We start from the raw sequence: 13544 nt of genomic DNA, 5'->3' as shown, positions 1-13544 counted from the left end.
CATACTTAAAGATAACATTTATTTAGTCTCCTTTTCCTTTTTTCCCCTTTAAAGAATGAATTTATCCTTATATTTGGGTGAAAGACCAAGTTACAGGTATGCAAATAGGTTATTATTATTTCAGGCTTTTTCTTGTATTTATTTCAAAATTGAAGCTCTCAATTATTCAGGGGCACATACTTCATTTATGAATTAACCGAGCCCCTTGCTTTTCCTTCTCTTCTCCTCCTCCCCTTCCTAATACTGCCCACCCTTTAGCTATTTTGCTGCTTGAAAGTAGTCAGAGGGTGGGAAGGGAGAGGAGGTGAAAATTTTAATTAGTCATTTTACTACTTGTTAGTTGTTCTGGAAAAGGTTTGATGGAAGAAATTTTAAGTATTTGCCAAAGTATTTTGGTTAATATGTGAGTTTCTTTAATCTGACCTCTCCCTTTCCCTCCTCTCTCTATTAGCATGGATAATTGAGAGTTGGCTTCTACCTACCTGTTTCCTCTTTTTTTCTCTCCTTTTCTGATTTCTTTAATACATGAATTTAATTTTTTGAAAAACGTTTACTTCAGTGTATAATTTTAAGCTTCTCAGGCGTTTCCATACTCCTGTTTTAATATTTTATATTGTGGTTTTAGTTTGACCAGATGTTGTATTTACTTGTGGAGCCCAAGGGGCAATGAGTGGGTAATGCTGAGGAGGACATAGATCCCTCATCTGTCTGTCTCCTTTGCCGTCTGTAGCAACAGAATCTAGTTCTAAAGATTATCTATAGGAGGTTTCATACTCTGAGCCTGAAAAAAGTAACTTGAGCCAAGGAGGAATGCATCTGAACAGACTGCATTCCCTTTCTCCTCTCCCTTCCCTCCCCCACTCAAAACAGCAGCTTAGGCCAGAAGGAATGTTTGAAAGGTGAAAAGAAAGCCAAGAAGATTGAGCACAAAGGAGGTGGAAACAAAAGGAGTCGAGTGTCTGGGATCAAAGAAAAGCCTTGCTTGAACCATAACACGTTTTTATTATTTGATACTCTAATTCAGTTTTGAAACATGACAGAATTATAGTATTAAAGCCTGGAATGTTAAGAGGCCTCACAGTTTTTAATTGGGCCACTCTTGGATCTAAAGAAAGTAGCTATCCAGAATGACTGATCTCTTAACTCCTTCCCCATCAGCTAGTCATTCATGGATACTGTATGAGCCTGTCTGTGAGGATTTCATGCTGGTGCCATGCACACCAAAGGATGCAAGGGCCAAGGTAGTTCTACTAGTGTCAGACTTCTCAGAAAAGGGACTTGGAGCAAGGTTTCCACCCGCCTCTTGCTATATTTAGTATAAATAAAGAGATGTTCTCTGAAACTTAGGAATCCCAGGGAAGCCATGGAATAAGATGTTTACAGAAACCTGTAAAATTCTTTTTAGATGATTTGTGCAGCTAATGCATATTTACACCCTCATTAATAAGCAAGTAGGAATTTTAAATCTAGGTCTAACATGATGAGTAATTTTTCACTCACTTAAAAAAATTTGGGCATGTTTGCGTGAGTAGAAATTTGGAAGATTTATAGATCTTTTTAAAAGTTGCAGTTGTGTTTTTTGCACTGCAGATTCTGTCTTTTCAATAGCATATATATTCATGTGTTTAAATTATTAATCTTCCATAATTTCTGCCACTATTTAACAGTGTACCAGGTAAGTGTAGACATCATTTTATTTGTATGGTAAACTTTCATCAGCAAATTTTTTTAGCGACTTTCTAGTAAAATGGTAGCAAAATAGGAGTAAGCCAAGAAAATACTGAATAGCTTTTAGAACTTTTTCCCTTTGACAATCAGTAATAGCCCTTTTCTGTCTCTCTTGTTGTACCATTCTCTGTTTCAAAACTAGCATCAATTTGGAGATTACATGATAACAGATTTGTGAGGGTTATCGGGGTCTTAGGAATCCCTCTTTCCCTTGTCTTAGGTAGGCCTGTGTTAAACCATAGGGAATTTGCAGATTTTCCACAATAACTCAGTTGGATTCATCAACTCCTAGAAATTCTTTTCTTAACTGAATGTAAATTCTTCTCAAGTTGTAATTTGTTTCATTTATTGAAAGTTTGTAGATTAGACAACAGTGTCTAGTTAGTATAAATCAAAGGCAAAAGTTTGACATGAAACACATTTGAAAATTTTTATACCTTCTACTTGTGTTGTGGCAGTTCATTTCAATAGAATGGTGTATGCTTGTTGAAGGAGCTGTTTAGTAACTGTGTGACCCTAAGCAAGTTATTCAACCTCTTGGTAACTCAATTTTCCCATCTATAAAATGGAGATGATAATATTACCAATTTCATAGGATTGAAAGAATTAAATGAGTTAATACAGGCAAAATATTTAGAACAATATATCACATATACTAAGTGCTAATTGATGTTAACTATCATCATCACCGTCATCATCATCATTCCACTATCCACTAACAAGAGCTTTTGTGTACTCTATCAAGAATCAGTGCACACACAGGATCTTAAACTCTAGGTTGGGTTGTAGAATCTTTGGTTTTGAAAAAGGTGCGCAAGTATTTCCAACTTAGTGAAGAAATTGGTTGATTGATTCTGGGTGAATTTTAAACCTTGACAGTCACCATTAGTTAGACCGCTGCCTTTATTGAAGCCAAGCAAAGGGAAGGGAAAAGCTGTCTTTTCATGCTTCAACCTCCGTTTGGACTCCTAGGATAAAATTTGCTCAACAAGTTTAGAGTAAAATTGAGAATAGTGTCTGCTAAGGAATAGAGTTCAGCTGCCTCAAACATTTCTAAGAGTGAAGAATGATATAAATAAGTAAAATTAAAATAGTGGCAGATTTCTTCCAGTGTCCTCAGATCTAGTCTACTTATTTTTAATAGAAAGGATAATAATATAACACATTGTCAGTGACACCTGCAGTGATGTGTACAGCTTCGCACCTCCCAGTACCTAGTCTCCCTCGTTTACTGCCTCAGTTTCCCTTGTTTGAAAGCCTTAGAACCTCTGGCCATGCAGGCAGTTAAGATAATTTTGCAAAAATTCAGTGAATTTCATCCTTAATTATTAAGGAAAGTCTGATTTTTGAAATTGAGTAATTTTTACCTTTTTAGCCTAATTACAACATTAGTTCTAAAAGTTGGTAGAAATACTAGTTTTCATCTTCAATACCAACCAGATTTAAACTAATGAAAATAATGTTGATGTTTATTTACAAGGCATGGGACAGTTTTCCAGAGTTTCAGAGATGTTCGTTATAAGATTCAGATTATGGAATAAAATGTGTGAAAACCTAAGTGTATGTAAGATTCCTTAAATTCTGATTTTTATTCATAGTTTTGATCTTGCTTAAAATAAAGCCTCTCCTGTTCACTCAGGGTACTTTTTTTATAATTTAAAAAGTTATATTTGAATATATGTATTTGATTCAGTTTTAGCTATCAAGAACTTTTGTAGCAGCATTTTCTTTTTTGTTTAGTATGTCTGGACCTAATAGCTCCTCAGAATGGTCCATTGAAGGTCGTCGATTGGTACCCCTGATGCCCCGGCTGGTTCCCCAAACTGCCTTCACTGTAACAGCTAATGCTGTTGCCAATGCAGCTGTTCAGCACAATGCATCTCTTCCAGTGCCTGCAGAAACAGGAAGCAAGGAAGGTGAGTAAAGAAATATTTCAGTGTGTAGAGATGACTTTCCTTGGATTCTTTCAAGAAAAGTTATCTTATTTTTCATCTGTTTTTGTACCAGTATTCAAACGCTGTGAAACGTAGTGAATAACTCTTGTTCTGAAACTAGAAACTGCCAAGTTTTTAGTCTCAGCCAAAATTAAATATCCCTTTTGTTCAAAGTGTGAATTACATTAATCACAAAATTGCAAAAAGCCTTGGAATGAATTTTTCGATAGGAACCTGTCTTGTTAGAAGTGGATAAAAGGCCTTAGAAAATTAATAAGGCAATAGAAGTCATTTATAATAGCTGCCGGAGAAAGATGCTGAACTGATACTTTAGAAAATAAAGTTCTGTTTTTGTCTTCTGGAATCAGTGGTGTATACTGCTTCTCTGTTCCAGTCAATGTGTTTAATCTGTTAGGGGTTACGTGGCTGATGGAGAAGGCTTTCTTATTGTTATTTAATCTAGTCATTGACACATGCTTTAAAATTCCTTGGAGTTTCTAAGGTAACCGAGAGTAATATTAAATTTGAGAGTGCATGTTTGAGTTGACTTCAGTAGCTTAGTTTGGTGTTATATGAAAATGACCCTGAAAATAATGCAGATTATTATTATTGTCAGATTATTTTGGGGAATTATCTTTTTTTGACTATCTATGGATCGTGGAACAGAATGAGACATTCCTCTCATACATGCCAGACTCTGTTTTACATGTAAAGAAGCTATATTTAGGGAGAGACAGTTATCAGTGTGCAAACTTGGCCTTCATTGAATTCCTGTTTTCTTTGTTGCAGGTGAGATATCTTTTTTCTCTGCCCTCTTTTATCTTTTCTGTTTACCACCTCTCTGATTCAGTGGAAAGAATATAGAATTTTTGATAGTTCTAATCTAGGTTTAAATCCTCATATTTCATTTCCTTGCTCTGTGACCTCCACCCAGTCTTTTAGCTTCTGTGAGCCTTGGGTTCCTCATCCTTAAAATGAGGATGTGGTGTTGTGAGATTAGTGATAATATATGGGAAGAATTTAGCATAATCCATGGTACTCATTCCTGCTTGTTACTGTTATTCAAGCAGTTAAAATACTGTGTTGTCATTACCTTAGTTATTATTGCACTGTTTAGATGGCAAGTGACTAGTGAGTTGTTTATAAGAGAAACTTACCTTGGTTTTCTCTAGGGGCTAAGTTGGAAATTTCTGTGGTTAGGGAAAACTGATCCATCACTCCATCATTGATACTGCTATTAGTATTAGAAAAGAATATAAGTATATGCTTTTTGTCCAACTCTTGCCATGAGTAAATAATGATTTTCATTTTTCTCAGTTTTGAACTTGGTTTCTTTGTAACTGTGCTCTTCTCTGTTGTCAGTGCCACCTGTAGACAGCTACTAAATACTTGGGGAAAACCTCGTTAAGTGATGATTTTCAGGAAAGGTTATTAATTTTTTTAACCTGTGGACCTAATTCCTAGTATTGGCTGCTAACTTCTGGTTATATGAAAATGTTAAAATTGGCCTGAAGTAAAAAAAATTATCTTTGTGTATGTGTGGACCGTTTTGGTGAAAGTTAACAGCGGACTTTTTTATCGTTCCTTCAGTAGTGGTTTGCTATTCCTACACAAGTACCACGTCAACCCCAACCTCTACCCCTGTTCCAAGTGGCAGCATAGCAACGGTTAAGTCTCCAAGACCTGCCAGTCCTGCCTCCAATGTAGTTGTCTTGCCAAGTGGAAGTACTGTTTATGTCAAAAGTAAGTGATATTCTCAGTGTTATCAGGGCCATCTTGGCTAAAAGCTGCAGCATAGGCTCCGATTAGATCTGCCTTCCTGATTAATTCATTGGCCCACTGGCTATAAGCAGTGGTTAGTTTTTGAATATTGTAAAGAATTCCTTTCTTGTAATTGTAGTCTTTGTAGTGTTTTTAAAAATTATGCAACATATCATCTAATTGTTAAATTTCAGTGAAGCATTCTAGAGCATCTTTCTTTCATATTTCTAGTTGACTGTAATTTTTTGAGGTTTATTTGCAGTTGTTAACCCTTTGATTCTACCCTGTGAAGCACTTTGATGTCCAGTTCATTTTTTGCTTTCAATGTCTGTTATGTCAGTATTGATTTGCTTTTAGTGTTAACTCGAGATCATTACTATTTGACTTTCATTTTTCTCAATGTAGTTATAAACTTAATTTCTTTGTAACTTTTAGAGGTGGACTTTGCAGTTTTAGACAGAAATAATTTTATGTCATGTCAGTCTTGGTTAGAGTCTAAAACTTAAAGGTATAAGGAGTTATGTTTTATCACCAATTCCATGAGTCATGCTGAGTGCTTTTGTAAATGTCTGCTTTATAAAGATTTCCTATGTATATTGCAAAATTTTGTTTTTCATTTGATTTTTTTCTTAAGTACAAGACAATTGAGGCTTTAGTACGTAAAGAAAAATTTTAAACTTTGGGAGTATTATACCTGATTTCTGTGAATTTAGCCAAAATGGTTTTTTAAAATAACTGTAGAGGTCTATTTTTTAATTGTTTTTTAAATGTTGGAAGTGAATCCCAAACATGAAGAAAGTATTTCACATAATATATAGCTTGAAGTAACTGAAAGTTTATTGCTTTATTCTCAGAAATCACACAGGCAACATTAGTTTGAGATATAATCATTCATTCTCCTAACTTCATATGTGCAAGGCACTGTACCAGGGAAACAAACCAGTAAGACTGAGTTGTTGCCCTCTGAGAGTCCCTTCATAACAGGAGATGTGCAGACTGACTGCCACATTGCCATGGGATAAGTGATACCAAAAAGAATGTATGAAGTGCTTTCCAAGCTCAGAGGCGACATGGATTAGCATTGCTTGGAGTAAGGGAAGGCTTCACTGAGGAAATAGCTTACAGGATGATGATTGCTGGATGATGAAGAGGTTATTGATGATACTTGGTGTTCCCCAAAGAACAAGAGTATATAGAGATTCCACATGGATAGAGAATGTGATAAGTTGGCTTTGGGGAATGGTGAGCATGTCAATTTGCAAGGATTAAATAGGGTGGGTGGAATAGGGTACTGTGTTCTTAGAAGGATATGGGACCTTGAATGAGACAGTAATGATTTTTGTGGCTTATCTTGTAGGGAGGTAAAACTAAAAGATTTGAGGCAGGGCACTGGCATGATTAGATGTGAGATTTTTATAACTTGTAGTAGGTTGAAAGGTAGAACGGAAGTGGAGAAATTAGAATCATGTACACCTTTTAGGAGGTTGTTGCTGAAACACAGGCAGGAGATAAGGAGGCCTGACATGGCTGTAGGGTTAAAGTCGGGAAGACTCAGAGATAGCTCCCCTAAGGGAGGATTGATAGAACTGTCTGATTGGGCATGAGGCAAAGGGAGAGGTCAAGGATGACTGATGACACGATGATTTTAAAATGAAGTATAAATACAAGGTTAGATCACTATAAAATTTAACGATGTTGTTATTGCCTTACAGGTGTTAGCTGTTCAGATGAAGATGAAAAACCCAGAAAACGAAGGCGAACAAACTCTTCCAGCTCCTCCCCTGTTGTCCTTAAGGAAGTTCCAAAGGCTGTCGTTCCGGTCTCGAAGACGATCACTGTGCCTGTGAGTGGCAGTCCTAAGATGAGCAACATCATGCAGAGCATTGCCAACTCCCTGCCACCCCACATGTCTCCTGTGAAAATAACCTTCACCAAACCATCAACACAGACGACAAACTCAACAACACAGAAGGTATGTGGTAGAGGGAATCTCTGTCTGCCAGGTGCTGCTTTAATCTCTTTCAGTCAATGTGATTCAGATTTAACAAACATGCACTGAGTACTTACTATGTGCTTGGCATTATGGTGGGAATGTTCACATCTCTTTCTTTAATTCTACATATAAAGCTTTGGGTTAGATATTATTATTTTACTTTTTGTTTATGTTTTTGTAGATGAGGCTCAGAGATGCCACATGACTTGCCCTATATGATATAGCTAGCAGATCTTCTAAGACTTCCATTTATTTCACTTTTATGGTTCTGTTTGGAAAAAAAAATATAGAGGATTCTTTCAGCCTCTATTTGGATAACTTTACCTTTAGGAACTCAGTATTTATGCTGCCAGAGTAATGAAGTTGTCAGACAGAGTTAGGTGTTTCATAGAAGAAAGGAAGGATATGATTAAGTGAATAATTGTTATCATCTTATTTTTTAATCCTTGAAAGCTATCATTAATTCATTTCTAAAGTCTTCTCTCAGTATGTTCAAGTCATCAGTATTTGGTCAGTTTTGTTATTAGAACCCTCTACTTCCGACACTAATCTGGAAACTGATGGTGCCCTAGGCTTGTTACACACTGCTGTGTCTAAGATCTCCCTTCACTGTCATTCTGATCTTCCCCTTTCTTGGTTCATTTACAAATTTGCTGAAGTATATCCTCCAGTAGCTTCTTGGTGTATGGGTGGGGTGGAAAGTAGAGTTGTTCAGACCTTTTGTGTGTGCGTGTGTGTGTGTGCACGTGCGCACGCATGTGCATATACTCAAGTCGTGTCCGACTCTTTGCAGCCCTGTGGACTGTAGCCTTCCAGGCCACTCTGTCCATGGGATTGTCCAGGCAAACATACTGGAGTGGGTTCCTCCTCCAGAAGATCTTCCTGACCCAGGGATCGAACCCATGTCTTCCACATCTCCTGCATTGCAGGTGGATTCTTTACCACTGCGCCACTTGGGAAGTCTTTGAGACCCTACATGGTAGACTGAAAATTTCTTTATATTCTATTCTCCTACTGTCTTGATGTCAATTTAGCAGGTAAGTATTCTAGGTGGGAGATCGTTTTCCTTGAGAATTTAAAGATGCTGCTTCACTGGCTGTTGGCTTACAGTGTTGCTTTTGAGAAGTCCAGTAATGCCATTATTATTCCAGACCCTCATTTTCTCTTGGAGAGCTCTTAGTAACTGTCAGAGTTCTGAAACTTCAAGGTAATTTTCCGTGGTTGGGGTCTTTATTTTATCCATTGAGTTGTGGACTCAAGTGGCCCCTGTTATTCTAGTCACTCATATCCTTCAATTCTGGAAAATTTCTTGAATTGTTTCTTTGATTTTTCTCTGTCTTTTTTTGGATCACCTCTTATTCTGGATATTGAATGCCTAGATTGATCCTGTAATTTCAATCTTTCTCATCCCCAATTTCCATTTGTTTGCTTTTCCTACTGTAGTAAAGTAGTTAAAAGCTTGGATTTTAGAAGTAGACTTCCTGAATTTTGAATCCCATTTTTTGCTACTTACTAGTTATGTGACTTTAGGAAAACTAAACTCTTGATGTAAGTTTTTCTGTGGTAAAATCGTGAGAATAATATATCTATTTTATAGGGTTTTAAGTGTAAACAAATGAAATAATAAATGTAAATGTGTAGGATAGAGCCTGGCACATAGTAAATGCTCTGTAAGTATTATTTTCTTTATTTTTTAACTTTATCCTTCATTACTTGTCTGGAATTTTTCATTTTGGTTTTTCTGTTTAAAATTTCTAGTAACTTTCTTGCTCTCTGAAAATTCCTTTTTTTTTTTTTAATAGTATCTTGCTCTTTCATGGTCACTATGTTCTTTTCTAATGATACGATAATTAAAAAAATTTTTTTTCTTTGATATTTTCTCTCTTGTAAATTTCTTTTACTTATTTGTTTTAATCTCTGTCTTTAAGTTTCCTTAAACGTTGGCCACATCTATATATGGAAATGGGGACTAAAAAGCTGATGAAAGCTTTGTGAGTTGGATGGGACATAACTGGCTGGTGACTTTCATTGTGGGTTGACTTAGCTGGGCTGTTCTGTTGATAAACACTCAGTACCACTTTACCTCCATTAGTTGTCATTCTCATTAAGGCTTTTTCTGGATGGATTCTTTAGAGAAGAATCTTCTAGTCTTCACCTACAGTAGTAAGCCTGTCTGCCAATATTTTGGGAATGAAGGGAGGGAGAGGGCTGGATAGTCTAATCATTCAGTACATAAACTTTACTAAACCCCTCTGTTTTCACCATAGCACTTACTCTCCTCAGCCTTGTATCATCAAATTCCCTTGGATTCAATCTCTCCCTCAAGAGAATAAGTTTTTAGTCTTCCTTTAGGATAGGGGAGGATAGCTGGGGATCTTAATGCTGCTTGAACAGGTTTTCAACTGATTTCCATTTGTTTAATCCCTCTCTTACCCCCACTTCAGAAGCATCTGGTACTCTCAAGTTTCTGAGTCTTTCTGGGATTCTCTGAAAGCTGTCTTATTTTTTGTTTCTCTGCTTGCTGGTCTTAGATGTTCAGTTTTTTGAGTATGCTCGATTGGTTATTACTTCTGTTTTCCACTTTTCAAAAACGTGGTAGCTGTTGTCTCCTTTCTATTTTAACCTTTTGGGTTTATGTGCCCCTTCTGAAAAATCCCTTCATACTGTTTTAGAGGGATTTGGGGGAAGGAGTAGAGGTGAATTCTTGTTTTCAGTAGTTTGCTTTCCTACTTTTAAGTCTTTAGATCCATGATAACTTTCATTTAAAGAAGTTTCTTGGAAAGATGTCAAAATTTTAATTTTCTTGATAAACTAGAAATGATAATGAATTGATTTGTGGAATATAATTTTGTCTTCAGTCTTAGGATGAGGCATCATGGTTTAGTATTAAAAATCAGGTAAGGATTTTTATAGTCAAAGAGGCCTGGGTTAGAACCCCAGGTCTTGCAGTATGACTTGAGATAAATTAACCTTTCTAAATCTGTTTATCCATCTGTGAGATGAGGATAATACCTATTTTATAAGGTTATTGTGAGGATTAAATGAGACTGGGTATTTTATTTTTAATATTTATTTTTATTTATTTGGCTGCATAGAGTCTTAGTTGTGGCACATGGGAACTAGTTCCCTGACACTCAGGGATCGAGCCCAGCCCCCCTGTATCGGGAGCACAGAGTCTTAGCCACTGGACCACCGGGGAATTCCCGAGATTGGGTATTTTAAAGTACACAAAATGTATGTACTCAAAAAATGTTAGGTCTCTTCCCTTGCTGGTGTTTTAATGGAAAGCAGTGTTACCTAACACTAACTTGCTAATCTTTTTTGGTAGACTTATATAAAAATATTTTACTGGAAGAGATAAACCTATAAGTCAAGTCAGTGAACTTTAAAAAAAAATTTATTTATACTATTGGGAATGAACTGTTCCAAATAATGAATTTATTTCACTAAGCCTCCCCCTTAATATATAGAAGTTGACTATTTTTGCTGACTTCTTAAATGTTACACTGAACATAATTTTTGTATTTGTATTTGATGGCTCCAGGGTAATCTTTCTGAATATCAATTTTTATACATTTTAATTATTGTTTTCTGGGCTAGCTGGATATTAGGTGTCTTTAGCCTGCTATACTCCAAGAATATTTAAATCTACTTCTGTAAATTTGTACTACCTTCTTTGCTGGATCCATTTTATCAGTAATTCTCTTCTCATCTCCCTCTTCTCTTCTGCTCTTTTGATATTTGAGAAATAATGTAGCAAAGTTATACCTAAAAGAGCACCCACCTCTAGTCTATGTCCTTTTATTTCCTTATTCTGTCTTATTTTACTTTTATTCATTATACTTATAACTAGTTGACATTATGTTACTTATTTGTTTATTTTCTATTTCTCCCATACAGTATAAGTTACTGAAGGTAGAGACTTGGTCTTATTCATTACTATTTCCTAGTGTTTAGAACAGTGCTTGACATGCAGTAGGTGTTAACTAATATTTGTTGAATGAATAAGTATATATGGTTCTAGTAGTTGCTCTCAATCTCTCTTGAGCCTCAGTTTCCTTTAAAAACAAAGATAATAATAGTGCTTACTACTTAATTGAGATGATTCGTGGAAAGTACTTAACATAGTACATATGATGAATACTCAGTAAATGTCACCTGACATTTAAATTAACTTTCCAGTCTTCTTAGTAAACTTATGTAGAAATTCTTATAATAGATGGGGGCTCACCTATAAGTGAAATTGGTGAACTTTTTAATTTTAATTTTTCCTTTTCTTCTGAATTGTCAATTGAAAATGGATAGTTGAGGTTGTCAGACTTGTAATGCTCATAAGAGGACATATTTATCTCCAAAGTCATGCATGAGTCATCCCATAATATTCCAGGCTTAGAACCTTAGATTTGTCCTACTGTGTTGAATAAACATGTAAAACAAATTAAATTGGCTTTTCTGGTGGCTCAGTGGTAAAGAATCCGCCTGCCAGTACAGGAGACATGGGTTCAATTCCTGCTCCCAGAAGATCCCACATGCCATTTACCAACTAAGCCCCTTTACTGCAACTACTGAACCTGTGCTCTAGAGCCCGGGAGCCATAACTACTGAGTCCATGTGCCACACCTGCTGAAGCCTGCATGCCCTGGAGCCTGTGTTCCAAAGAGAAGCCATTGCAATGAGAAGCCCACGCACTGCAACTAGAATAGCTCCCACTTGCCATACCTTGAGAAAGCCTGTGCAGCAATGAAGACCTAGCACAGCCAAAAAAAAAATAAAATTAAGACCTATTCATTCCACAAATATTTACTAAGTATCTAGTATTTATTTTGTTTTAGGTGCAAAACTATACTCTTCATGTGTATTCAGTGCCATTAATTTTGTTATTTCTTGGAGAAGCTGAATGTGGGTAGGACTAATAGATACACTGGATTTTTGGTATGTTTTTTGTTTTCCTTTTGCTGGATAATTGGATTTTTTTGAAATCTCTGTAAAGCTGTTACCATTATTCTATTCACCTTGGATTTCTCACAAATCCTATGGAAGTCAACTTAGGAATTACTTTACATTAAGTATAATTATTTATGAATTTGTGGACTTGATTCAAACTCAAATAGGTCATGTATTTTCAGGGTAGACAAATTTCCACCTGTGTTAATGTGGTGCCTTCATTTTAAGTATAACATTGGTACAACACTTATATAAACAAAGCAACAGAATATAGCTTTATGCTTTCACATGCTTGATTGATATTTTTCATTTTATCCTTAGGGTGCAAGTCCCAGCACTCTTAAGGAGTTTTTGTGAGTGCTAGAAGGTCAGTAATTTGAATTATGGCCTGAATAAACACTGTTTGGTTCTCTTGGTTTCAAAATCCCTTTGTTTTCCTTATTGTAACACGTAACTGAAGTACAAGTAAATTTTCTTCAAGGTGGATCTCTAATTTTGGATAACCCCTTTTCAAATCAGAAATTAGCTTGCAGACTGAAATCTCAAAGTATATTTTATCATTTATACCTATAATCTAAAACATGCTTTCAAAGATTCTATATTTATTTTGCTGAAATGTTATTGTCTCAATATTAGAAGTCTACATGTATACTCTAGTTCTAAAATTAAAAATATTTGACCCAAGTGTGAATGCTTCCCTTTCCCTACCCATGACAGATATTGCCTGTTAAGTGTGGCAACTTTCCTGCCAAGCCTTGGCTAATTCTCATCTGTGCCACAGAGTCCCTTTAAAAACTGTGCTCTAGGAAGGTACTACTATTAGTTCAGAATTGGCAAATATGAAACCTGCCATTACTATTACTACTATTAATTGGCTTGGCTAGTTGATAGTAACTGTGAGCTCTTTGGATTCTCAGGAGTATCAGAATTTGGGAAAAAGATATATAAAATTTTTTAATGAAACAAAAATAGAGTACATTAAAATAAATTTCCACATTAATTTGATATATTAAAATTTTAATTTTCAGGTTGATTTGATCTATAACAGCTTTACTGATATCCTTCTAACATTTATTAAGTAGTAGTAATAAGATACTATTAAGTACCATTTGTAAACTGCCAAATATTGACCACCTGCTATGTGCCTAGCACTATGTTAGATGCTTCACATCATTATCTCACTT

The 13544-nt window shown here is 35.7% G+C and overlaps 1 protein-coding gene across 17 annotated transcripts in view; it reads left to right on the top strand.

The window, feature by feature from the left end:
* Positions 1-13544, top strand: part of EMSY (EMSY transcriptional repressor, BRCA2 interacting) — an 80800-nt gene that overhangs the window by 10194 nt on the left and 57062 nt on the right. For 10 of the 17 annotated variants that reach the window (XM_070383676.1, XM_070383680.1, XM_070383675.1 and 7 more), the window contains exons 5-8: positions 55-96; positions 3469-3644; positions 5253-5405; positions 7136-7395. In XM_070383676.1, coding sequence (XP_070239777.1) covers positions 55-96; positions 3469-3644; positions 5253-5405; positions 7136-7395 — 631 coding nt within the window. The remainder of the gene's footprint in view (positions 1-54; positions 97-3468; positions 3645-5252; positions 5406-7135; positions 7396-13544) is intronic. The other 7 variants (XM_070383672.1, XM_070383670.1, XM_005909249.3 and 4 more) reach the window with 4 other exon arrangements.

This window comes from Bos mutus, chromosome 15 (genome assembly GCF_027580195.1).
Source record: "Bos mutus isolate GX-2022 chromosome 15, NWIPB_WYAK_1.1, whole genome shotgun sequence".
Taxonomy (NCBI): Eukaryota; Metazoa; Chordata; class Mammalia; order Artiodactyla; family Bovidae; genus Bos; species Bos mutus.
This window is presented reverse-complemented; position numbering and strand designations above follow the sequence as displayed.